This window comes from Apium graveolens, chromosome 6, assembly GCF_009905375.1.
Source record: "Apium graveolens cultivar Ventura chromosome 6, ASM990537v1, whole genome shotgun sequence".
In the NCBI taxonomy this organism is placed as follows: Eukaryota; Viridiplantae; Streptophyta; class Magnoliopsida; order Apiales; family Apiaceae; genus Apium; species Apium graveolens.
The window spans coordinates 119,390,400-119,417,810 of record NC_133652.1 but is presented as its reverse complement, the minus strand read 5'-3'; the positions used below and the strand labels follow the sequence as shown (position 1 = coordinate 119,417,810).

At 34.3% G+C, this 27,411-nt stretch overlaps 2 protein-coding genes and 1 non-coding gene across 3 annotated transcripts; 1 reads left to right on the top strand and 2 right to left on the bottom strand.

Annotated features, from left to right (window-relative positions):
- The first annotated feature begins 615 nt into the window (after positions 1-615).
- Positions 616-11,210, top strand: LOC141663918 (protein HAPLESS 2-like). Its single transcript, XM_074469764.1, has 19 exons — positions 616-880; positions 966-1,118; positions 1,537-1,625; positions 2,018-2,057; positions 4,407-4,464; positions 4,564-4,624; positions 5,116-5,194; positions 5,817-5,951; positions 6,366-6,560; positions 6,855-6,935; positions 7,049-7,149; positions 7,707-7,824; positions 8,443-8,475; positions 8,572-8,665; positions 8,758-8,846; positions 8,965-9,077; positions 10,008-10,108; positions 10,194-10,667; positions 11,089-11,210. The coding sequence occupies exons 1-19, from the start codon at positions 698-700 to the stop codon at positions 11,121-11,123; spliced, it is 2,232 nt and encodes a 743-aa protein (XP_074325865.1). The 5' UTR covers positions 616-697; the 3' UTR covers positions 11,124-11,210.
- Positions 10,656-13,734, bottom strand: LOC141663919 (cytochrome P450 87A3-like). Its single transcript, XM_074469765.1, has 9 exons — positions 13,432-13,734; positions 12,950-13,271; positions 12,717-12,866; positions 12,153-12,404; positions 11,970-12,059; positions 11,796-11,874; positions 11,579-11,685; positions 11,301-11,428; positions 10,656-11,212 (listed from the first exon to the last, which is right to left on the bottom strand). Exons 1-9 carry the CDS (start codon positions 13,629-13,631, stop codon positions 11,125-11,127), a joined length of 1,416 nt encoding a protein of 471 aa, XP_074325866.1. The 5' UTR covers positions 13,632-13,734; the 3' UTR covers positions 10,656-11,124.
- Positions 13,735-26,594: 12,860 nt separating this feature from the next.
- Positions 26,595-26,701, bottom strand: LOC141669437 (small nucleolar RNA R71). The gene has a single exon (XR_012553722.1). It is a non-coding gene; the product is annotated as a small nucleolar RNA R71 (small nucleolar RNA).
- Positions 26,702-27,411: the final 710 nt, after the last annotated feature.

Genomic DNA, 27,411 nt, shown 5'->3' with positions numbered 1-27,411 from the left:
TAATACCCCTAATTAAAATTAAGGTCCTAATTATAACTGTTAATAAAATTAATTGGCCCTTAATAAATAATTTTTGTCTAATAATTTTTAAATTTTTTTATATCCAATAAATATAAAATATATACCAAAATTTCTTAAAAATTGTGAATAATTCAAAAATGCAAATAAATGGAATATTTGAAAGTCCCAAGATTTTATAAAAATAAAAATATGATTTGTGTGTGGGGGTTTTTGCACCCGAATGGGTCCGGAAAAGTCATTTTTCGAGAAATAAGAAAATTTCTAAATTTAACTGGATGTTCAAAATATCAATATTGTATAGGCTATACTAGGCAAAATAAAGCCAATTATTTTATATGAAATATCAGGCTAAAACAAATTTTGGGCCGTATAACTTTTATTATAAGAACATTTAAATTATAATAAAATACCCGAAAAATATCCCGAAATATACAGAACACATACAACACATAACAGTTAATATTTTATAACTAATCACATTTAATAATATAATAAAACACGTAATATTCTATTATTTGAAAATCGAAAAATGGAAAACCTTTGAGTAAGTTTTGAAGCTGACGTGAGTCGTGTTGTAAACAGGAGCAGTTACGCCCCGCCAAAACCTCTCTGCCCCAATCACTCAAAATAATATGTTCCCACACTGCAATTCAAAAAAGTAAAAACAGTTCCAAAAATGAGATCACACACCATCTCCATTTTAATCTTCTCACTATTCTCTCTCATCCTCATTCAATCCACTTCAAGCGTTCAAATCCTCTCCAAATCAAAGCTCCAAAAATGCCAAAAACAAGACTCCTCCTCCAATCTCAACTGCACTTCTAAGATCGTCATCAATCTCGCTGTTCCTAGTGAATCAGTAACCTCTTCTTCCCCCAATTCTCCCCTAATTATATGTATTGTATTTATTTGTGTTTATTTTTATTGATGTTTTTGATGTTTAGAGTGGTAGAGAAGCCTCAATTGTAGCGGAACTGGTGGAGGTGGAGGCGGAGGGGAATTCGAGCACTACCAATATGAGAACTCTTCGAATTCCGCCTGTTATTACTGTTAACAAGTCTGCTGCTTATGCCTCTTATGAATTGACTTACATTAGAGTATGTATATTCACTGCCTTCTATTTAGGGCATCATTTTGTGTTTGTATTTTTTCCCAAACCGTTGCCTGTAAATACATAGTGGTAATTTTCTCTCGATATTTCAATTAGTGAGACTGTCAACGCGTAAATTAGGTGAACTGAGTTTTGTTGCTGATTATAACAGCTTGATTTGACATTATTACTATTGTATGTGCACTACTGTTTTGGTATAGGTATTTACTTGTGAAGATTATTTTTACTCGTCGAGATCAATTAGCTGATATATTTTTGCGATTTTGACATTGATCTTGTTGGTTATGGCTATACATTAACTTGCTTGGGAGCGTAACATCATCCACAGAATATCTCGTTTCCTGAATTGTTACCTACTTATTTATAAAGTTACAATAGCATCTGATTTGTATTTTCTATGGAAGGATGTTTCCTACAAGCCTGAAGAGCTTTATGTTAAGACACGCAAATGTGAGCCCGACGCTGGTACAGATGTCGTGAAACAATGTGAAAGGCAAGCAATGTATTATAATTTATTATGTACTATTTTTAATGGAAGCATGTAATTTATTCAGAGTGTAAATCTTGTCAGTCTGTTGACTTCTAGTTGTATTTGTCTTATCTATAAAGTTGTGAGGGTTACTTTGTACTTTGATTGTCTAGTTTGTTTGTTTTTTTTTAATTTGATGACCTTGTGCATTTTCTTTAAAAGCAAGTCAAAAGTAGAAGAAGTGTGTTAATTTTAATATATTTTTTCCCTCAAATTTTCTCTTATCAATTCTTTTTGGGCAAACATATTAAATTTTTTTTATGATCTCACTCTTCATCTTGTTTTATTTCATACACAGTACATCAACCTTTCACCATACCTAAACATTTGATTTCATGAGAGTGTTTCTTCCTCAGGTTGCGAGATGAGCAAGGTCATATTATTGAGCACACTCAGGTAATTTTAGAGTAGGATACTAGTCGTCTCAATTGTAATTTCTGTAACTTTAAACAACTGATAACATAAACATACCCAGCTTCTTAGAGTATGAAGAAATATATTACAGTACAATTTAGATTTTTTCGTCAGCCAACTTATCGTGTCTTTAGAAACTTACCATTCAACTATAACTTTTTTTCTTTTACTCACTAATGTTAGGTTCATATTTTTTATAGTCACTAACGTTAGGTTCAGATTATATTATTAGCATTATGTCAATTTTTTGTAGCATTATTAAAATATAGTGGTAGTCTATAATATTTTAACAATTTGATATATGTCTATATCTTTATATATAGTACTCCATATGTCCCCCAAGACGTTTACCTTGGGTGATGAGAGTTTGACACGCATTTTAAGACTCCTGAAAGATGTAGTTTAATAAATTATTTTAAATTTTATTCTTCTGAAAAAAAATTAATGTTTAAATTTTTATATACAAAAAAAATCTTAAAAATAAGTTACAAAACTATGTTTATAAGAAAAATATCTTGTGAGAGTTGTTTGATTTAATACCAAATTCACATTACTGCAACATTATTCTATTTTTGTGTTTATATATATACTTGTTTCACGATTCTACTAAAATGGATGGGTTTATAGTTTTGATTCTGGGTCGGTAAGAGTTGCATGAAGGAGTTGTGATTAGTGATTTCATTGAGTTTTTGAAAGTGTCCATGTGGGTAAAATATTAATATGTAACTTTTTAATATTTTTAGTATTTTATGATCAGTTTCCTAATTTGATTATATTGATTTTTTTATTTTCTTATTTCCCCAATCTCTTACTTCAATAAAGAAATCTCCAAAAAAATTTAGTAGTATCTTCTGCCTTGTATATGTATAGTATTTAAATAATCCTCCTAATTTTAAAAGGCTAAAAGGCTAAAACAGTTGTTGACTTGTTGCTCCTATTAGGATTATATTAGCATTGTTGACAAATTGGGATGCCTCTTCCTAATAATTTTGGTTTTGAGCTTAGTACCCCATCTAAAAAATAACAGACGTATATGATTTGATTTTATGTGTCTATTTACAATGTATATACGTCTGTTATGACCACACGTTTAAAACAATATGCGTACTTCCTATAACAGACGTATATAATCCAGACATTATACGACTCCTCCATATGCATCTGGAAAACTCAGACGCATATAAGCTTTTTTATAAGACGCATATGACACTTTTTGTACTAGTTACCACTATGTTTTAATAATACTACTACAAAAAGTTGACAAAATGCTAATAATCAAATCCGAACCTAATGTTAGTGGCTAAAAAAAACCGAACCTAAGAATAGTGAGTAAAACAAAAAAAATTATAGTTGAGTGGTAAGTTTATAAACACACAATAAGTTGATTGACGGAAAAATCCATTTTCCCATGTCCGAAACTATCCTAAATAAAAACAAAAGAGAGGAATACAAGAGTATTCAAATCACATTTTACTCCATGCTTAACTGGAGTGCACATGTCATAAGGTCATATGCTATTTTACAATCAAATCTGCAAGCCTAAGCCTATCATTATAACGGGTCAATGAGAATATTGCTCTACGCATTTTGTATGTTAATTATATTCATTATAATCTACCATTCACAGTGCACCATTTTGGGCATGTGTTCTTTTCGGGAGTAAGACTGAGTCATGATTCTGAAAATTTCCAGAAGCTCGGAGAAGTGTGCTTTGTTACTTGATGAACTATATCAGTCAATTGTATTTTGTATCTATCATCTAAGTTAACTGATATTTATATATTACTTATACTTTAAATTAATTATCTTTTACTTAATTTTACTATAAGTGCTGAGAATCCCATGGAACTCTTTCGTTTGATTCTTTGTTAAATAACTATCTCTCCCAAAACTTTCAGGTGTTGGGAGAATTTACTTTATATATTATTGACACTCCCCCACGGAGTAGATTATTTTTATTTGATCCACTGAGGGGAGAAACTCACCGAGGAGCAACAGACGAATGTGTCCTATGGCACCAAATAAGCTAATAAGAAATTTTCTAATATATCTATCTGATGTCCCGCTATATATCTCTTAAAGGTTTGCATCAAACTACTAAGATTGTATAGATTCCTTTAAAGGAACACAAATATAATCAAATTCTCCCTATAAAGATGGTGAAAGCAAATTAATAATTAACTTCTGAGATCACAGTAACCAGATTGTATTGTCAACTATTTTTGTAATACCTAATTCATATTGCTTAATGAATCTTTCAACACTTTTTTTTGGATGAGTAATCTGTCAATATTTTTTTTGCTAAATAATTTTGTTAACACTTTTGCATAGCCTACCTGTTGCCCTTGTGGGAATGAGCGTAGAGTGCCTTCATCATGTGGAAATTTCTGTAAGTACCTTGCGATCAGGTTTGGATGTAAGCATATAACACGTAGATGAAATTACAAATTACTCATCTTAGGAGTTAATCATTTTCACATTTAACTAGTTGACAAGTTGGTGAAAGGGAAGGCCAATACTGCACACTGTCTTCGGTTTCCAGGTGACTGGTATGACCCTTCTTCACTCTGATTATTTAGTTATATACTGCAGACATAAATATGTATGTGAAGAATGATGCATATAATCTGTAGCTGGTAAATGGAAAAGTTTTTAAAATTGAAAAATTGTAAGATGTAGATGTCTTACATACCGTGCATTACCAGAGTTCAATAACTGTTTAACTTATTTTTGCCATACCATTATAGCTAAAACAAGTCAATGATTCTTGGAGAGAAGATCATCGAATCTACGCAACATTATATATATATGTGTGTGTGTGTGTGAGTGTGTGTGTGCACAACTGGAGTCATATCATATATGTTGAATCTGTAAGAAAACTGTGGATCGAAAACAATAAGAACTGTCATGATCTAAAATGTTGGGAGTTCTACTCATTGTACATTTATTGGTGTTTTTTAGATTCTTGGTAATTCATCATATTCCTCTTACAATTTTTTACCCTAGTAGTGATGCATAAATAATTGTTTTGGCAATGTAGGTTTCATGTATTTGGTATCGGACAAAGGTCACTTGGATTTAGTGTTCGAATAGAAGTGAAGACAGGATCTACAATATCAGTATGTTATGTATTGAACATTGATGTAGTTTTTGTAGTCTCTATGTAGTTCATTATTTACTTTTCACCTTTATAAATAATGAATTGAATTAGAAACATTCGGAAAGTTGTGATACAGAATATACATAGTATTACGGGCTTGCATATGTAAAATGGTGCGCCCGCATACGGAATTACATGAGGTTATTTCTTACCATCTGGACGTCCCCTTATGATAATCTATATAAGCACTTAAAAGTTCGACTTAAACATCCATACTCTGATTTATTATATGAAACTGCAAATTCCGTCACATTGATACAGATCAACCCAAATCCTTAATATTCATCAATGTAACTATGATTCTGCAGGCTAGAACGAATATAACACATTGAAGGGTAAATGATCATGAATAAGAAGTAGTTTCATTACTTTGCTTATGATTCCAATTAAATAAGAGCATTGGGCTTATTTAGTCAAACTGGAAAACTGTTGTGTCATTGATAATGAGCTTTTTACCTTCTTCAAGCGGTCTAGTTATCCGCCTCAGTGCATATTTCTTCTTCCGGTTAGAAAATTATCATCTTGACACTTAAACTTTCTGTTTTAAGTTTAATTACGAGAATCGCACAATTTCCTTGCAGGAAGTGATTGTGGGTCCCAATAATAGAACAGTAATCTCAAACGATAAATTCCTACGGGCGAATCTTATTGGGGATTATGTGGGATACACAAATATCCCATCATTTGATGAATACTATCTTGTTATACCAAGGCAGGTATGCTTTTCGCTTTTTATAGTCTGATAAAGTATTTCAAACTGATGATGATGATGATCTTGCACAACATTTTCATTGCAAGACAGTACCTATGTTCACAATCTGGTGACTAGTGCAATCTATTAACATAGGAGAGAACAATGCTGGACACCTCAATGGATCTTGAGTCCATGTTAAGTACGGCCTATCCAATAAATAATAATTGACAGTTATTTTTTTCTAATAGATACGAGCTGTGCCAATCCTATGTAGGAATCTCATGATAGTATCAAAGATTCGGGATAATTTTTATTTTAGTTTGATTTATAAGAATAATTTAATTCATTCGAATTGTAGAATTTATTTATTTAGAAATTATAGTGCAGAACTGCTAATTGGTATTTTGTTACTGAATTTATTTGTATACTGTTAAAGGGTGGTCCAGGTCAACCAAATAGTTTGGGGACAAATTTTACTAGGTGGATGTTGCTAGAGCGAGTCAGGTTTACTTTAGATGGACTTGAATGTAACAAGATTGGTGTTAGCTATGAGGCTTTTAATGGGCAGCCAGGTTTTTGCTCTTCACCATTATGGAGTTGCTTGCATAACCAACTGTGGAACTTCTGGGATGTTAGTAAATTGATTTCTGTTTATTTTTTGGTTATCAAACACAACTTTCGAACTTTTCTCATTAATACTGTTTGTGATGAAGAAACTTTGTATCTTTATTACATTTGTAACTGTTCCTGTTTATATTAAAACCAGAGCTTTTCAAGAAATCATCTCCAGCTTAGTACAATAGCCATTTCTTAACTTAAGCATGTGATGATAGAATTTTTATACTTTAGTCTTTAGTTGCTACTTGCTAGTCTGTTACTAAATTTATGGTGGTTGTAGCTAAGACTGGGAATTACTGTGGAACAGGCTGACCAGAATCGAATTAGTAGAAAGCAGGTACCACTTTATTGCGTGGAAGGAAGGTTCGAACGGATAAATCAGCATCCAGTTATGTTTCACTTGTCCAAACTCAAAAAATATGTGTGTTTGTCTGTGTGTGTGTGTAATATTTACAATTTCCAGCACTCTGGATTTCAGTCAATCACAGTAGTCTTTTGCAGAATGCAGGAAGTCGTTCGTTCTCCATTGGAATCACAGAAGTTCTTAATACAAATCTACTGATAGAACTTACAGCTGATGACATAGAATATGTGTATCAAAGGTCAGAGAAATATCTTTCAAATTGATAAAACCAAACAAACTTTCTTTACAATTCTTAACTTAATAAATCTACTTATAATATTGTAGATTAAAGAATTGGCATTCATTTATTAAATTTTCAAAACCCTTATCTCTGATCTTATCTAAATATTATTCACTTGAAGTTATTTTAGCACAGATGCATTTGTAAATGCCAATTTTAGTAACATCCCAGTTTGGCTTCTGATCATTACAACGAGTTTGAACTTTCTTTCCTTACTATCTTTTACAAATCGCTGAAGCAACTACCAAAATCCTCCATAAGGGAAAATTCAATTACTTCGCTATTTCTTGCATTCCTATTTTTGTATTTCTATTTTTCTTCCTCTCATATAGCTTACAATCAAATCCAGGAACTTTCCATCTTCAAGTCTCGTTCTTGATAATTTCTAATGGGTTCCGATCTGATCGGAAGCCTTAGTAGCCGTGCTTCTTTTTTTTTTTTAACACAGCCCTTCTTAAATGTTCTTTATTTTATGGTACTATGTACAACTAAGCTGCATTTTCAAATTTGTATAGGAGTCCTGGAAAAATTGTAAATATCACTGTTCCAACTTTTGAAGCATTAACTCAGTTTGGAGCTGCTACTATTACAACTAAAAATATTGGTGAAGTTGAAGCATCATACAGCTTGACGGTACACTACTTACCTAGATTGGCAGCTCCTATACTACTGACTAATACGTAGTTCATTTCTATGTGGTTGTCAAGTCATAATGCTAATTATGTGATTTGTTCCTATGAAATTTTTCGAGCACTGGACTGATCGAATTATTAATGGAAACGATGTTGTTAGCTGGTTTTGTGTTTGAATTTATCTAACCTTAAGTTCGAGTTTCTAGTGATTAAGCCCCTAAGTAGTTAAATGGTCCTCATGGTGGAGAAATTTGGCTTGTTGAAAACAGTATTAGCATTTTAACTTTAATCATATAGGAAGAAGGCTGCAATAATGATTAAATGGCTATGGATTCCCAAGTTTCCCTTGAAAGAGCTTTTTGTGCTAAGAAGTGGGTATGACTTGGTTTGTTTATCACTGGGAGACACTATAGAAATATTACCCTTTAGTATAGAATGCCAGTACCTGTTAATTGATCATTTCCATTCTTCTTAATGATACTTGTCATTGTGCAGTGTCAGAGGAAGCTTGCGTCTTTTCGTCAACGTGTAAAATTATAAGTTGTTCTGCTATGCTGCCATAACTTGTAATTTACAAAAAATGTTCAAGATTTAACCATGCTCAGTAATTTCCTTGCAGTTTGATTGTTCTGCAGGTGTAAGCCAAATTGAGGTAGTCCTAGTTTCATATTTTTCCTGATGTGTTTGTAAACTTAGGCGCAATTCATGATTCTGATTCAACACAAACGGAATTGTGAAATTTTTGAAGGAACAATTTTATATAATGAAGCCAAAGGAAATACTTACTCGATCTTTTAAGATATACCCCACTTCTGATCAAGCGAGTAAATATGTATGCACAGGTATAATTCTAGTCGATGATTTTTTATTGCTATCCTTTTGCAGTGGTATCTAAACAAATACCTATCTTTAATACAATCTATTCTGGTTGCAGCTATGCTAAAAGATTCTGAATTTAGTGAAGTTGACAGAGCCGAGTGCCAGTTTACTACTACAAGCACAAATATTGATAATGGATCGCAGGTTTAATAGAAGACCCTAACTTTAATTCCTTTTAGACTATGAAACGTGATAGTCTATCATCAAAGGTACTTTCTAAAGCCACTTGCTAAAAAACATGATTTTTTCCCTTTAAATTCAGATTGCTTTTCAACCCCCAAAAAGTGGCATAAAAGGCTTTTTTGAATCTATTGAAATCTTCTGGAAAAGTTTGTGGGATGGTATGACAGATTTTGTTACAGGAAAATCTTGCAGGTATAGTTTTAAAGATTTCTTTCCAGTTTTCCGTTGCCTTGGTTGAAAACATGGTGGTAGGTATATTTTTAGGTTTGTAATAGCTGGTGATCAGTAAAATAATATGAGTGCCATTTCCATCATTTTAATATTTGAACTATCAAAACTTTGTAATTTGCAAGTAATTTTTCAAACTTGTTAATGTACTGCACTGTAACAAGATGTCATTATATATTTTTTCCAAAGCAGTTTAAAGACATATTATCATGTTATGTTTTTATAAACTTGAAGTGCTTTAGGTTAAATTTTTCTGAATTTCAGACATTTGAAGGTAACCCTACAAGTTTGTTTTAAAGTTTTTTCATTTATCATTTATGTCTGGATATAGGAGTAGTTAGCTTCAGCTGCTTATACTAATATGCAATTAACGGTTGTCAAATTAATCTACTGTTGAGATTTCACATACGTTTTTCTTTCCTTTCTCTAATGATGATGATGATGATGAAAGTATTATTTGTTACGTCTACTCTATCTTTTGAGGTCATATGACGTTTTAGAAAGAAGTATCGTATATCCTTGAAATTTATCATGAGGCAAGGTTCTTATTTAGGCTTTACTTGGCTGGGAATCAGATAAATATCTGCCTCGGTGACTAACAAAGTAGATGGCACTTTTTACCGTTCTCTTCCTCTGGACATGAGCTCAAAAAAAAATATTATTATATCAATTGCAAGTCAAGCTATATGAGTATTAGGCGTGTAGGCTTGTTAGACATACTTGCTCTGGTTTTTTGCCTCTAAACTACTAATAATCATTTCATCATGAATCTCCTTTATCTCCATGACATAAGGAATATGAAACTTTCCCTTGACATGTATAATTTATCTATGATTATAAGACTTTCTGTATTTAATCTTCACCTAATTATTTATCCATGGTTCTTTTGAACAGACAAAAGTGCTTTGGTTTTTTTGACTTCAGCTGCCATATACAATACATCTGCATTAGTTGGTTACTGATGTTTGGTCTATTTCTGGCAATTTTCCCTACAGGTAACCTCACATTTCCAGATTTCCTATTCATTATATAAACCTACAGCAAGGACTTGACAGCATTTAAATATATTATTATGTGCAGTACTACTGCTAGTTTGGCTTCTACATGAAAAGGGACTTTTCGATCCTTTTTATGACTGGTGGGAAGATCATTTTTTGTATGCTGAAGATGTTCATCGGCATAGAGGAGATGCCCGCCTATCTCAAGTCTATCTTAAAAAACATTATAACCATGATGTAACGTATCATCAGGTGGACATGAAACGAAAACATAAAAGTATTCATGGTGAGCATAAACACAAACCTTTAGAACATTCCACTGATCATCGCCATCATCTTCACCATGGTCACAAGGAAAAGCACACACATCATAGAACACGGAACTCTAGTCTCATAAAGCAAACTCCCTTGGACAACACACTTGATGATATAGTGGGCCATCAGAGACATGGAAAGGAAAGAGAATCTGTAGAAAGACTACAGAAAAGTTCCAGGCATACTGATGAAATTGGAAAGGAATTCCACAAGCACAAACGTGTGATGGATGGCACCCAAAGTAAATTCCACAGCAAGAGAAACTTTAAATGATTTTTTTTGTTATTTGTTGTTGTTTGCTGTTCAAGTTCAGGGATGAGGTTGTTTGTTATAAGATACTGATGTCAGAAGACAGATGAGTAGTCAATGGAGTCGTTCTGGAACTAGAAGTTGTATAAATGACTGACAATAGCACAGAAGTGTACAAAATTTTACGAGTATATTCATATGATTTTTACATCTTGATATTACTAGTTACATCATTTTTTTTAATTTTCCTCTTTCCATCCAAAGGCCAAATAGTTGAAGTGCAAAACTTTATAGTAAATTCGTAGTAATGTATTGAGTGGAGCATAGTACTTGTTTCTTCTACCTTCCTATGCTAAGTCAGAGCTATATGATCTATCTTTGGAAATACAATGGATTTGCTTGTTCATTTGTAGGCTCCACGATGACTAGTATTAGCTCCATCTTGTGATTCATCTGTCAGATACTTTAATGTGGAGGCCATCGGGAAATTGTAAACCAGGAGTACGGACAGTGTCTCCTCCTTTGACCAGTACACACCTGATGATGTCAAACGTGACAGGTTAGTGCTCTTTTCACAGTACTCAAGTCAGAAGTGCACACTGATTAATTTATGCTTCAAGCTTACCTGTACTTGGTGACCAAGCAGTGGAGGAAAACAGCCATCTGAACTTTAGTGAAATCTGTTCCGACACAAAATCTCATTCCACCTCCAAATGCCATGAAATTCTTTGATGTACCTTTCTGTTCCATATCCTGTGTGATTGAATTTACAGTACATGGGAGAGTTTAGCATCACTATTTTTATAGCCTTATGGCAGCTAGTATTCTTTTTATATTTCAGACTGCTTGCAGGCACATAAACATATAGAATGAGCATTCTATACTTTGAGATTCCAGACTTACCTCCCATCTCCATGGGTTGAATACAAGAGGATCTTTGTACGCTGACGGGTTCAAATGCACCGCTGGAGGACAGACCATGATTGCCCAACCAGCAGGAATGGTATGCCCTGCATTAGTACCAATTCTTTATTATTGAGTTATGTTTCTTTTTATAATTATTATTAAGCTATGTTTTCTTATGCAAATATTAAAAATTCACTGAAAATAATTTACTTGCCTTTAAACTTGATATCCTTGAGCGCTTTTCTGAATACTCCTGGGACTATATTTGCCAATCTGGCTGTTTCATTGATGAACTACAATAACGATAAATATTGAGCATGACAAATCTACTAGTGAATTTATCTCTTAAAACTAAAAGAATTATACACAAGTTATTATTCTTGCTCACCTGAAATGTAAACTTCATTGATTTGTATTCTTTCCATGTCAGTTTATCATCCAAGTTCTTCCTTTTGCTCAGTATTTTATCATGTTCATCCTGTACATTTTTTTGTTAAATATCTCAATGTGTTTCTTGTGATGATGTTAATTTACATAGGTAATCTTCTTTTGACAAATTATCATTACTTACTATTAATTCTTTCAGGATATGTGGATGTTCCGTTAGAGTTTTGATCGCGTAAGTTATAGCCAGGGAGGTTGTTTCAAAGCTAGCAAACAGGAGCACAAACATCAAATCCAAAGCAATTGCTTCTGTAAGGACTGTGTCCTTTCTCTGTAGGTCTTCAAGTACGTAATCAAAGAAATCTTTTGGGAGCTGATTAGGTGTCACTCGTCTCTTTTCAAGCATTTGCCTCAACATCTTCATTGCCTTCTTTCGTCCCTGCACAATTATAATAATAAGCAAGTTTAAAGATGTGGTACATTTCATATATATGATGTTCTTGTCTAATTATCCATCTCATCTATCCACTGAGGAATACAAATCACTGAGTTAGGTCAATATATCTTTATGTACCAAGAGATTAAGGTGAAGTGGCTAGTCACTAGTTTTATGAATTCTTCACTGTATTCCATCATACACTTAGACGTTTAGAGCTGTTGTAGTTGAATGTTGGCTTTCATCGATGTGATAGCATAGTATAAGAACTTTTGTAGGCAATGAAGTATAAAATAACATCCAGGTCTAGTGTACCTGTAAACACTTGTGATAAGCTGTTCCAGGAATGTTGATTGGGAAGGAGATCAACCCCTTTATGAAAGCTACAAAGTTCTCCCTAAGATTTTCTGATGATTCCTCTGGATCATGACTAATCAGTTTCTTAGCAGTCAGATCAAATATCATCTGCAAAGCCAATGTACAAGCTGAGTAAGACATAATTTTACTCACGAAAAGCCAATGAAACATGGAAGTGTGCCTATACTTACAGTTGCGCTTCTGTCCTTCAGTTCTACACTATCCTGTTCCGACCACATTTTTAAGTGTCTTTTGGCTGCATGTTCAACTTCAGGAAGCATCCTTTTTAGGCTTTCAGGACCAAACAGATTCAGTACCATCCCCTTGAGGTACTTGTAGAGGAACCCATGCAATGAACCTACGTTCTGTTTCCCAAAGATCTCTGTGAAGGTATCAGGATACCAGCTTTGAAACAGTACGCCCTCTTGTTGGAATACATAATGACTAAATTCTGGGTCAGTTGTAACTACAAGTGACCGTCCTACTAAACTGGTTCGGAAAATAGGCCCATATCTGAATATTACAAGAATTATTTAGCAATGGCCCTTCTTTGTATCTTAGGGTAGACTGTATGGATAAGTAACAAGATGGTAATATAAAATGCAAAAAGAGAAACATGCAGTGTAAATGTGGATTTTCTGGAATAACTATGAAACGGTTTAGTAGCTGTTACCTTTTCATTCTCTCTTTAACGAAGGGATGAATGTCGGATGATGAGCTGGAGGCGAAAAACTGTAGTGTTTCGCCAAGTAGTGGCAAGCCCATAGAACCAGGGGGTAATTCTCCATTGCATTTAGGATTCCTCCATTTGTAAAGCCAATGCACAATGCTTATAGCTAGGAAAGCTGTAACTGTTAACGCAACTGACCACATGTTTAGAGTTAGTTATATGACTTATATCCTAAGGTAAGAACTAAATGTTGTTAATCTGATGTTTTCTGAGAAGTTAAGGAAAGGGAGAAGAGACACGGGTAGAGATAGATATGCCTGGCATGTGTCTAGGATCTTGAGGTGATGGACTTATATAGGCTGGCTAAATTTAGAACAAGTTAATATAATAATCTGTTTTTTATTTTTTTATAGCTACAATAGTATACATATTAGTAAAACAGAAGACAAAAAAAAAAACTTAAGCTAGCATAGCTATGAAGCTTGCAAGATGTTTCCCTATCTCCCCTCGTCTTAAAATATTAGTTTTATTTAAATTAAGGTGCTGCAAAATAGAAGGCATTTTCTCCGGATAAGAGAATAAAATGATACTCCCACTGTCTCATTGAATTCTATACATTACTTTTCGGCACGCTTTTCAATGTTCTTTTAAAGCATAACTCCACAATATTTTTTTAAATTTTTTTTCTGAATAAAAGTTTCATGTTTAAACTTTTATTCAAAAAAAAATATTTTAAAAAAACGTTATGAAATTATATTTTATAAAAGTCTCGAAATACGTGCAAATAGTAAACTTATAGAACTCCGGAGGTAGTAACAATCTGTGTGTCAAACTGCAAAGAAAACAATCTGAAAGGTAGAAGGATAAGATTTTTATAATTTTCTAGTAAAATTTCATGTTCTTCACTTTTTAATCTAGATTTATATGATCTAATCCTAGATTTTCTCTTACCTTTTAGCAGATCTTATGCCGTTTACTGAATCTCTCTGTTGCATCACCCCTATAAATTGTTTTAGATATGCATACGAGTGCTTTAATATTCTTTAGAACATATACTAACACAGTGTTGTGACTTGTACAGCAGTTGTAGAGCTCTTAACAAAAAATGATCAAGTTTGATTTTTTTTTTTCCAAGTAATCTAGTTTACCAGTTTAGAGTTTAAAGTTTAGAGAAGTAATTAGTGATTTGACCATTTCTGCATAGAGCACCTCCCTGCTTTTGTTGAGCCACGGGTTTATACAACCTTTCATGCATTACACTGTATAGATGTCACCTTAAGCAACAATTATATCCTCCTTGTCTGGTGCACGCACGAACACATTTTAAATCTCATCTATATATATGTTGAATTACATTCTTCCTACTTCCTTGTCGGCAGAGGTGCTGGGGATTTTACCAACAATTATATTCCTTCATACACGAAACACGTAAAAGACATTATATCTAAGAATACCGAAACAACTTCTCAACATTCTGGACTCAGACTTTTAAGTACAATATACCGAATATATTTGGTCCGGTCTATTAACACATAAATATATTGGAACAATGTGCAAAAAAACGTTCGAAGCCTTAAACAGTTCATTGTTATGTCCATTTGACTAGAGAAAATAATTATTTGATTTGAAGGAAAAATGAAGTTTTGGTACTTGAGAAGTTTACAGGTAATGCCACTACTTGGGTCTACTGGAGAAGATTCACAGGTAATGCTACTACCTGGCTCTATTACTAATGCAACATCTTTCATTCTTACAAGTCATATTCTTCCATTTGCTAAATCCAATCACCGCCTAAATTTGTGTGATGTGTGTTAATCTTATAACTAGTACTCGCTCTCCATTCGTGGATATATAAAATTATTAAATCTGTATATATCCGGTGATGCTTTATTCACTACTAAGTACAGGTAATTAGTCCCGGAACAACGTTCGTTTTCAACCAACTATTGGAGAATGTTTCATCAAACCTTTGTCATGAACGCGGACCCTAAACTAAACCACACCTAATTTGTAATTAAGCAGGCACCAGTGTATCATTCGTTCTTTGTTAAGTGATTAGTTGTGCTATGGCATTGCAGTATCATTGGCTATGAATACTTCCACTATAATAAAATAAATATTACAAATTCAAATTGAGTTTGTTTATTGATGAACGGTGAACTAGTGCTAAGAATATAAGCATAAATACATGATGAATAGAAAGCTCAACTGTCTAAGTTGAGTTGGACAGGTCATCTAATGGAGGACAGAGCTATTACAGCTAAATTCAAGGCTTAGTTTGAAACTTATATTAATATATAAATCTCAAATTGAGATGTTACATGTTCTACAAAGTCAATTATATGGATACAATAAAGTGTGCCATTTTTAAAAAAAAAACATATGGTGGAATTAACTTATATATCTGATCACCATCTACCGGGGGAGGAGATGAGACATATATTTGATTTCGTGGCTGTAAGTGATTTACGTATTTGCTTATATGACGGTACGGAACTCACTTTTGAAAGATCCCCTCTTCCACATTAGCAAGATAACAGTAATAGAAAATCAACAAAAAATATTATACAAACATGCATTTAACAGAAAAAAGTCAGAAGTTAGACTACTCTAGGGCATCTGCGCAACCATCTGCTAAAATATTTCCCAAACAAAATCCTAAAATCAGAAAATGAAGCGTGAAGAATTACGAGATCCCTAAATTCACGGCAATTTTACCTCAAAAATAGGTATTTTTCATCATCACCCAACTATAATCCTATTGCAACTAGGTGTTATAAATTTTTATATTTATACAATACAATGAAACTAGTAAAATTAATATAGTATAAGATTATTTTAGAAAATATGTACACTAATTTAATCTATTGGAAATTAGATGTGAAGAACATTTATAACTTACCTTAAGGACTCAAACTTTGTCAAACATTTATAATTAGTCTTAACTCTTAAGGCCTCAAACTTTGTCAAAAAAATCTAAAATTAACAACCAATAAAAAGTACAAACGAGATGGGTATTTTACACATATTTGTATATAAATATACATAATGAAATTATCCCTCTATTTTTTATTTATCGTTTTAACTTTTACACACATTTTTATATATTTTGATATGTTAGTTAGAATTATCATTTATAAAAAAAATTATAATAAAATTAGACTACTTATATTTGAGGAAAAGAATTATTCTCATTTTCAATCCTCAAATTTGAAACTGATTATTAAAATCATTATCATCTGTTATGAAAAATCATAGACTAAACATTATTTTCATCATAAATTTCTAAATAATGTATATATAAAGTTAATACTAAACTATGATCAAACATATTACAAAGACTTAGGGCTTGTTTGGCAGAATTTATAAGTGAGCTTATCCCTTATAAGCCTGTAACAACTTATCAGAAAATGTTTGTTAACTCAACTTATAATTCGAATTTATAACTTATAAGTTGATAAGTTTAATGTTAATAAACATGTATTTTTTCTCAACTTATTTTGATTTTTCGTTTTCTATTAACTTTAGCTTTAAACAATATGTTTTAAAATGTTAATATAATTTAAAATTCACGAATTAAGATAATAATATTTAAAAATTATTTATTTTAGTTCATTTAATTAAAAAAATCTGACTTATAAGTAAAATTATTCAAATACTTATATAACTTATAAGTATTCATATATTTATCAATTTTTAAAATTTCCCAAACGGGCACTTAAATATAATTTGCATCTTTATCTTCACAACAAACATTTTACATATTTTATATTCGAAAAACAGGTCAAAATGCAATTCATTCTTTTTGTGTCATTATCTAACACCGTTAAAGTTTGGATTGCAAAGGTATTGCTAATGCTGTCATTAGGCAAAAAATGGCCTACAGAACATATATTTCTCAAACATTTTTACCTGTTTTTCTGAAAATTTTGACCCAATTTTTAGAATAAAAAATTTTAAAATATTTTTTGGAAAGTTATATTTCAAAACACATTTAAGTGTAACTCTAACTCTGACTAACTCTAAGATTCACATGTAGGAAGCATTAATCAGTCATATCGAAGAAAAACTAATACTCCAAATTGCTAGTACTGCCGATAATATTAACCCCCCTTTTTTATAATCTTCTATAATTGAGGGTTTATCAATGGCATGAATTCATGACGACACAGCCCATCAAACTTTAAACTGCTGATGCACTAGCCCTACACTTTGAAGACATTTCTATTAAACAGCAATCCACATTAAATACATCCCAAGACTTCATGCGTAGCAAGGAAGTCTAAAATAGCAAACTTACTGCTGCTAAACTAAAAATGCTAAGACACTGATAGGGATAATTAAATCCTGATTGTGTAATTAAATATTACAGTAATTATATATGATGTGGGTGCTAGGCCTAATAAGAAGATGTATGACATTCAGACCAAAAAGGTTAACGCATTGATCAGACCTGATGGACCAGATCAGGCCTGATGGAATAAAGAAGGCCCAAAAATCCTGAATATTAATTAATTTCGTAATTAATTAATAAGAGAAAAATCAGCTATTGAAAAGAGTCCCAGTGAGAACATAAATCTTTGCAGATTAGCCTCTAAGGGACCTAAAAGGATAAAAAATCAGTTTCCTACTATTTAGGACTCCAAAGTCCATTCTAATTCAGAGACTTGATCACCAAGTCTCCTATACCAAGTCCAAATCTAGGACCACCAACATCTATATAAGGGTCTCACCCCACAAATCAGAACTACGTTTTTTGGCTTGATTCTCTAATTCACAGAGATACGTAGGCATCTCGTAAATGCAGAGTTAAGCTACGAAATACGAGAGTAGCCATTAAAGACCTTGAACTCTTGAACCTTAAACAATAAATACAGCAAATAATAATCTCAGTTTTTTATCCATAACAGATACTCTCTGCAAAGGCTCAAGTTAAGCATTATCTTTCATGCTGAGTTGTGGTAGTACATAGCCTCCTTATCTTTCTGTCATTGTTGAGAATGGCCTTTCAAGTTTCAACCATCAGAATGATCTTCATAACAAACATTGGTAGTGCATCACAAGTTATATCATGTTTTCCTTCTCAAGGGAGCTCTCCCAAACTTACAAAATTTTTGGGAAATTCTGCAGACTAGAAATGAACTTTTGCAATGTTAACATAAAGCACTTACAATAGCAAACTTTCAACGCTAAGTCTTTATTCCAATCCAAACACAAATAAAGCTTTAATACTTCTTTTTTATAACATTCTTGAATTTTTTTATTAAAAGAAAGCGTAACCATTGCAGTAGCAAAGAAGACGTCTGCATTACCCTGTAATTATTGTAAACCAAAGATCCATCAACTAGTTCTTCATCGACAACTGTCAACTACATACCCTCCATATCCATAATTTGTGCATCACGGGACTAAGGAGAGAAACCCCCACATACCCAGAGAAGAGGAAGAACGAACACTGCATATGTGCAGGAAATCAACTAGATAGTAAGACGCTGGACCGATGTACAGACGAAAAGAAAAACAGAATTCCTAGGAGTTATGTCCTAGTTCATTGACAGACAAGCTTAACAAACACAGGTACATCTCCAAATCCCCTACTAAGTAGCGCATACAAAAATATACTTGCAAGTAAGCATATGATGAGTATCTTTCTAAACTAAAAACATGCAAAATTAAACAGAAACTGATCATTGATGTTACAGATTATTATTGCAATATGTTGAGCATAAATGACTAACATTTATCTTTAAGACATGTTAAATTTACCCCTGGTATTTAAAAGCTAGAACTAGGCTGCAACTGCATATAAATGAGAAAGAAATCATGAAGTAAATGTATTCTATAGATAGTACTGAACCATGAGCTCATAATACCAAAGAATTAGTTTAGGACTTTAAACCTGCATGCATCGAGTCTAGTCCAAAAAAAACCACAACAGGCTTTCTGAATCACCTTTTCTCCACATTTTGTTTTGATGTAAGATTTACACTCGCAAAGAATAGTAACTCCTAAATATCAAAGAGCAGTAAAAGGAACCGAAACACGAGAAGTAGCAGAGTTTAGATGCAAATATACAATATAAAAATTTGCAAGTCAAATTGCTGAAAAAGGATATACTTTGTGAGGGAGAAGCCTAAGAATTTACTGAAGGAGAAGATTTCAGATAGCGAAGAGATTGCAATGTACACAAAAAGCAACAAACAAGGCAAATGGTTGAGCCGCATGGCTAATGGTCATGAATAGAATAATGAAAATTGACATGAAAAACTATCAAAGAGAAGCTTTTTTGTGTTTGCTACAAACATAAAAAAGAAAAGGAAAGCTGTATACTGGTTTTAAGAATTTGCAGGATACAAAGCCATATGTGATGAAATGACCCATCCAAAAGCTGCTTCATGTGGTAAACCTACTTACAGTCTGAAGCATAAAATGAAGGGTCTTAGATGAAATTGGGACCTATGGGTAAAATAGTGACAAACCTGATACTACTTCCACACTTCAAAACTATTATCTATCCACTTTATAACAACAGTATTACTATAACACATGCATCCAGCAAAAGGGATAAGTTACTCCCGTATAATTTCCCTTTGCGAGGCCTAGAAACATGTTGCAACATGAAACATCAACCCTCACTACAAGACAACAGGACAAAACCGACCGTCAAAAACGGTCGGTTAAGAGGCAACACGGTTGGTTAAAATAGTCATAACCGACCACAGGGCATGGTCAGTTTTAACATGGTCGGTTATGACTTTTGGCCGGGTTTAACCCTCGTAACCGACCAACATAGTGGTCGGTGAAGTGCCTGGGCATTTTATTCAAATATGGGGTCACTGTGTACACGTGGCAACACGTGTGCACACGTGGCAACACGTGTGCACACGTGTTGCCACGTCATTGAGTCATAACCGACCGTAGGTGGTCGGTTATATTTATCTTTAAAAAGTTGACTGGAACTCATAACTGACCGTGGTCAAAGTGTGCACATCGGTCAGTTTTATTTCAGAGGTTACCTTAAATGTCATAACCGACCACCCTCTAAAGGAGACGGTCGGTTTTATGAAGAAGGTGGTCGGTTATGTCCATTGACGGTCATTTTATGGGTTTTGTAATGGTCATAAGTGGTCGGTTATGCCTATTGTCGGTCGGTTTTAAGATCTGATTTTAAAAAAGATTGCAGGTTTTCTACAGCCCCTGTATACCAAACCAAATCAATACACAAATCCAATCCAATCACAACCAAACAACCAAAACAAACAACAATGATAATCATTAAACTATACTACTCAAAATCATTCGCAAAAACTAGTAAATTTCATAATTAAACCATAGTAATTAAATCCAACGCAAATATTCACAAACTCCGATAACCGAAGGATTAAACCGTATCATTACATCATTATAATCAATCCTAAATAACCGACAAAGTATCAAACCATCATAACATATTATATTACATCCCATAACCATCAAATTACAATAGTCTTAAAACCGATCAATGTAAACTAATCCGACAAATCAACATCGGACGATCCACCGCCTTCACCGCCACCATCACCGCCGTCATCACCGCCGCCATCACCGCCGCCATCATCAAAGTCCTCATCATCGGAGGTCTCATCCTCGTACGTGTAATCCTTATCGACTTCCATAGCACGTCGATTGTTTTCCTAGATACACAAGTTTAATTAAACTAGTTAAAAAGAAGAAACAAAATTTATATGTGAATGAAAACAAATAAATAAACAAGAAGGTCAAAAATTATACCTCCGCAACACGAGCTTCCGTCTTTTGGACGATATCTTCAATCAAGGAGCCCACGATATGCATGATTTCGCCACCGATAAGGTTATTCCAATGCAACCTTTGGCTAGGATCAGAGGATGGATCCGAGGCCTCGAGAGCGGTACGTGCGAATGTAGCTATTTTCGCATCAGAAAGTTGGCGAGCAAACCGATTTGGATTAGCACGGATCTCCGTAAGCACATTCCTCACAATGGCAAGATATACATTGTCGGGGATGGCTTCACGTTGTCTCGGAGCGGATGAGGATGAGCCGGCTTCATTCCGTGTGGAATCTTGTCACACCCCCAACTTAAACAGCAAAATAAATTTAGCTAGTACAATATTTAAAAGAAGAATACACAACTAAATCCAAGATCTTACAGTTTAGGGTTTGGAACAGCCTAACACTACCAACTATTTCATCTGATTACAAATATCGAGTCCTCACAGAACTATTATTACTTATTCTACCTGAGCTCGAACATAAGCATCAGCATCACAGGTCTTACGGGCAGTCTGCTTGAATCTAACCATAGCTGCTGGCTGTAATATCAGGGTAAAGTAAGAAGTGAGCCAAATGCTCAACAAGTGCTAACAGAACGACACAAAACATAAATCGAGATATATTTTTAAGAATGCCAATGGAAAGACATAACTAATGACAACGAGAGATAAAACTATGTGAGATGGCATCATTTTTGCTTGCATCAAAACAATTTTAAAATCATGTCTTAATCAAAATCATTTTATGACGCTACAGATTACAGCCGGTGATCAGCCGCGAAGTAATCCCGAACCTCGCTGGGTTCTAAAACATTAACGGGAATCCCTAGGCAACTTTTAAGACTAATATAAGTGTGGAAAGGACTCGCGTCTCAGTCCAGATCCACTATTTAAGAAAACATTTATCCCCCTTTGGGACTGAAAAACCCACATTTTATTTATTTTATCCCACATGGATGGCACTTAGGCCTATATGCACTTAATTTATATCCACCTTTATATTTCAAATGTACACACGTAGCCACATAATCACATATCGTATATTAATACCAAATAACACCATAATGCACACTAGGCTTGGATGATCTCGACTCACAACTTAAGTCACTTGGTCGCTAAACTAGACAAGGTCTTCAAATTTTGGCTTCCTAACTCGATGTGCCTTTCCTAAATTATCCAAAACCTATTGACCCTCACTTGTGCCTTTTGCTCTACTGACCTTATACTATCTTACAACTATGGTGGTCGACCTAATACTCACTTCTAGGTGTTCTAAAACTATGTGATAAGTGAAAGTGCTCACTGGTGCAAATTTCAGAATGACAACTATGGTTTCTTGAGTACATTAGACACTCTTAAACTACAAGTTTTCCTTCAAAACTTTTACAAAAGACTCTCCTGACCTAAGGGCATCTCACAAACTTGATATGGCTCAAGGCCCTGGCTTGGGCCTTCTTGGGCCTAAGCTAAAAGTCCAAGGTTCCCCTGTTTTTCTGGGCAGAAAATGCCCTGACTTGAATTAACTTGTGACACATGGTTCTAACTCATATCCTATGAACTATGGTTGGAAAAAATTCTCTGACACTCCCTCTAACTAAGGCCCAATTGGGCCTAATGAGGGCCTACCCATGACATGGTCAAATCTCCCTATTTCTAAGTTGCAACAAAACTGTCCCCTGCACAGATTTGGTTATTCTACTTGTGCACCTAACCAAATGACATGCAAACCTCCAACCAACTCCTAAAACCTTTTATATACTCCCAATACTAACTTATGGTAGCTTGGGCCTCAAAGTGCACACCAATGACATGGTTAAAACTCACTCTAAACCTTAGGGTACTAAACTGATTTTCTGCAGAAACTATAACTGTCATTTCTCCAAGGTTTTGACTTGACAAACTCAACTACCAACAACCCAATACTCAAACCAAGACCTAAACATGGTATTCTACTGAACTAACTCCCTTATTCTCAAAATAACCTTGGTGAGATCATCCTTACCTTAAGTACAATTATGGCAAAACAAGAGAATCTACACTTCACAAATCACAAATCTTCATGCTTTTGAAACAACAAGGTATGCATTTTTATAAAAGATAATCACGAATTATTACCATGCAACAAGAAGCATAAATCAATATTAACACATTATACCTACTGAAATTAAGGCTCACTAACAAAATCTTTCCAAATGATCAAAATCTTACAACATTCTAAGAGAAATCCTCATGCATGCATGCCTTCGGGTTTTTTAAACCAAAACAACACATTTTCTACATATATTCCATCTTAAAATTGACATGCAAGCCTAGAATAAGGTATACCTAGATGATCACTTAGCATGCAAGGGGTTTTATCAAATTTTCACCACAAAAATTCAAGTCATTATCACATAAACATGCAAGAATTGATCAAAACAACAAGAATGATTTCAAGGACCATTCATTCGGCTCCCATATGGTCATGGCCGAATGAAATGGATGGAAATGGCCATTAAATCATCAAGAGTTTCCTTCTCAAGACTTGGCATTTATCCATTCCTTGTAGTCCTCTCAAAAATAACCTTAAATCCATAAAATCAAGATTGTATTTTGAGTTTCACTAAAACCTTTACATGCAACCCTTAAACTTAAACTTTCTACTCAAAACTCTTTGAAATATATATGGACCAAAAACTTGTTAGGGCGAAAACACGCACTAATATTCACGCAAGTATACGCGTTCGCAAGTAATATAGAATACTTTCTAGTTCGTTCCCTCAGAGACTCAGACTAATTTATTGTCTAATTTAACTCACTCACCAATGTATGATTACTGCTCAATGTTAAGATAATAACACTTAAAATTGTTGATTAAATATTAACTATAATTAACTACTTAATTAACCACTTAACTAACACTTCAATTTATCAATAATAAAACACTCATGAGATCACAACTTCATTATTACTTCCTTCTATAGCCATTGTTATTACCTTTAGCATGTGACAGTGATGATATTAATCGAATAACACGAAACTGATAAAAGCCAACTTTCATTGTACTAATACCATTCTACCAAGCATCCACAATTAAGATAGAAGTTGAGTAGTCATCAATCATGTTGAGTTCCTATATGTCTACAGAAATTGACAACACAACGATTTAAGCACAAGTTATTCCTTTTGATTACATAGGGCAAATAAAACTGTTAGAGTTACCCACTAATCATGCACAACGTACATGAACCTATGCTAGCATGGCAAGTTCTAAATCTCAAGATCCACCATCGCTTCACAAGAGATTAATGATAAGTAGCATTTTATACCACTTAGAACGTCTTAAAATGGCTTAAATTGGTGTCTTGAAATCAAGTATTTTGTGTATTTGATGCGTTTTTCTAGTGTTTATGCATTTCAGGGTATTAGTTGCATTTTGGAGGAGGAATCATCAAGAATAAGCCTTGGCATGTGTTCACCATTGCGAGAGGAAAAGAACGGGCAGATTACGGCGAAGAAACGGAGCAAACATGGAATTTTTCCAGAAGGGTCCTGCGCGCCCGCGCAGCAAATGCTGAGCGGCCGCGCAGGGTCGGGGAAAAAGATATATTATTTTAGACTTCTACTTCTGTTTGGCTTCCACTTCTATGTAATCTGAGTTTTATGGGACTATTATATAGGTAGATTTGAGACGTTTTTCACAGAGTATTAAGAGGAGATTATGTTTTAGATTGTGTTTTGCAAGAAGCGAAGGAGATAAGGAAGAAGACCGATTTAGCACACAGCAACGAAGAGGAAGCATATATTCTTGTGATTCTTGTTTCGTTGTAACGTTGGATGCTAGTTTTCTTGCTTTGACTTATTTACTCTTGTGACGTACTCTGTTTTAATATAATCAGTTTAGTTATTATTTTCTTGTGTTTGTTTATCATGATTTCATATGAACCTATGATGGCGATAAGTTCTATTATGGGCTAATCGTGATCATGGGGTTGCAACGGATTTATTATGGAATTCTTTAGTTAATTGTTTAATACTTTAGTGTGTGATGATTGCATAATATCTAGTATTGGTTGTGCGTATTCGTCTTATGTGCGTCGCGAACATATAAGATAGGGTGTTAATCTCTTGTGAAGCGACGGTGGATCTTGAGATTTAGAATTTGCCATGCTAGCATAGGTTCATGTACGTTGTGCATGATTAGTGGGTAACTCTAACAGTTTTATTTGCCCTATGTAATCAAAAAGGGATAACTTGTGCTTAATCGTTGTGTTGTCAATTTCTGTAGACATATAGGAACTCAACATAATTGATGACTATTCAACTTCTATCTTAATTGTGGATGTTTGGTAGAATGGTATTAGTACAATGAAAGTTGGCTTTTATCAGTTTCGTGTTATTCGATTAATATCATCACTGTCACATGCTAAAGGTAATAACTATGGCTATAGAAGGAAGTAATAATGAAGTTGTGATCTCATGAGTATTTTATTATTGATAAATTGAAGTGTTAGTTAAGTGGTTAATTAAGTAGTTAATTATAGTTAATATTTAATCAACAATTTTAAGTGTTATTATCTTAACATTGAGAAGTAGTCATACATTGGTGAGTGAGTTAAATTAGACAATAAATTAGTCTGAGTCTCTGAGGGAACGAACTAGAAAGTATTCTATATTACTTGCGAACGCGTATACTTGCGTGAATATTAGTGCGTGATTTCGCCCTAACAAGTTTTTGGCGCCGCTGCCGGGGACTCGGCGTATTTGTTTAGTTTATGTACTTACCATCATTGGTCATTAGGACTCAGTGATTAGGACGTAGTAGTTAATTACTCTTTTCGGTTGTGTTTCAGGTACTTTAGCAAATGTTTATGCAAACTCGTTCTCGTGCTCGCAAGAGGACCTTAGATACAGCTGAGGAGAAAGACGAAGTTCTTGATACACCGGAGAAGTTAGATTTTGAGGATTCGGATTCAGGAACTGAGCAGAAAGAACCAGTAAACATGGGAGATCGTATTGTTCAAGCTGATCCAGCTCCTATGGATTTTTCTCGGCCTAAAATTGATGACATTCAGTCAAGCATCCTTCATCCGGCTATTCAAGCTAACACCTTTGAAATCAAGCCGGGCACTATTCAGATGGTGCAGAATTCTGTTTCTTTTGGAGGAGCGGCAACTGAAGACCCCAATATGCACATAAGGAATTTTGTCGAGATCTGCAGCACTTTTAAGTATAATGGCGTGACTGATGAGGCTATCAAGTTGAGGCTCTTCCCATTCTCACTGAGGGATAAGGCTAAAGACTGGTTACATTCTGAACCAGCTGGGTCCATTACTACGTGGCAAGATCTTGCGCAAAAGTTTCTGGTGAAGTTTTATCCAATGGCAAAGACTGCTGCTATGAGGAGTGCTCTTACTCAGTTTGCGCAGCAACCTACAGAATCTATGTGCGAGGCTTGGGAACGCTACAAGGAAATGTTGAGAAAATGTCCACATCATGGAATGCCGGATTGGATGGTAATCACTGGTTTTTATAATGGTTTGGGGGCCCAATCTCGGCCCATGCTTGATGCAGCAGCTGGAGGCGCCTTATGGGCTAAAAGCTATACTAAGGCGTATAATCTTATCGAGACGATGGCTGCAAATGAGCATCAAAACCCAACTCAAAGGATGACGTCAGGCAAGGTCACAGGTATTCTGGAAGTTGATGCAGCCACCGCTATTGCAGCCCAGCTCCAAGCGCTATCAATGAAGGTTGATTCTCTGGCTACGTATGGAGTTAATCAAATAGCTATGGTTTGTGAGCTTTGTGCAGGTTCTCATGCTACGGATCAGTGTTCTCTTGTCAACGAATCTGTTCAATATGTGAATAATTATCAGCGACAACAGCAGCCTGTGCCAGCGACCTATCATCCTAACAACAGAAATCATCCAAATTTCAGCTGGGGGAATAATCAGAATGCTATTCAGCCACCATATCAGCAAGGAGTGAGTAAACAGTTTAACCCACCTGGATTCTAGCAACCACAGCAGTATGCTACAAGGCAATCATATCCTCAACAGGGAAGTGCAGCTGCACCTACTAGTGCTAATTTTGAGGAACTTAAGCTGTTGTGCAAGAGTCAGGCGGTTTCTATCAAGACCTTGGAAAATCAAATCGGTCAATTAGCCAATGCAGTGCTCAATCGTCAACCTGGCACTCTTCCCAGTGACA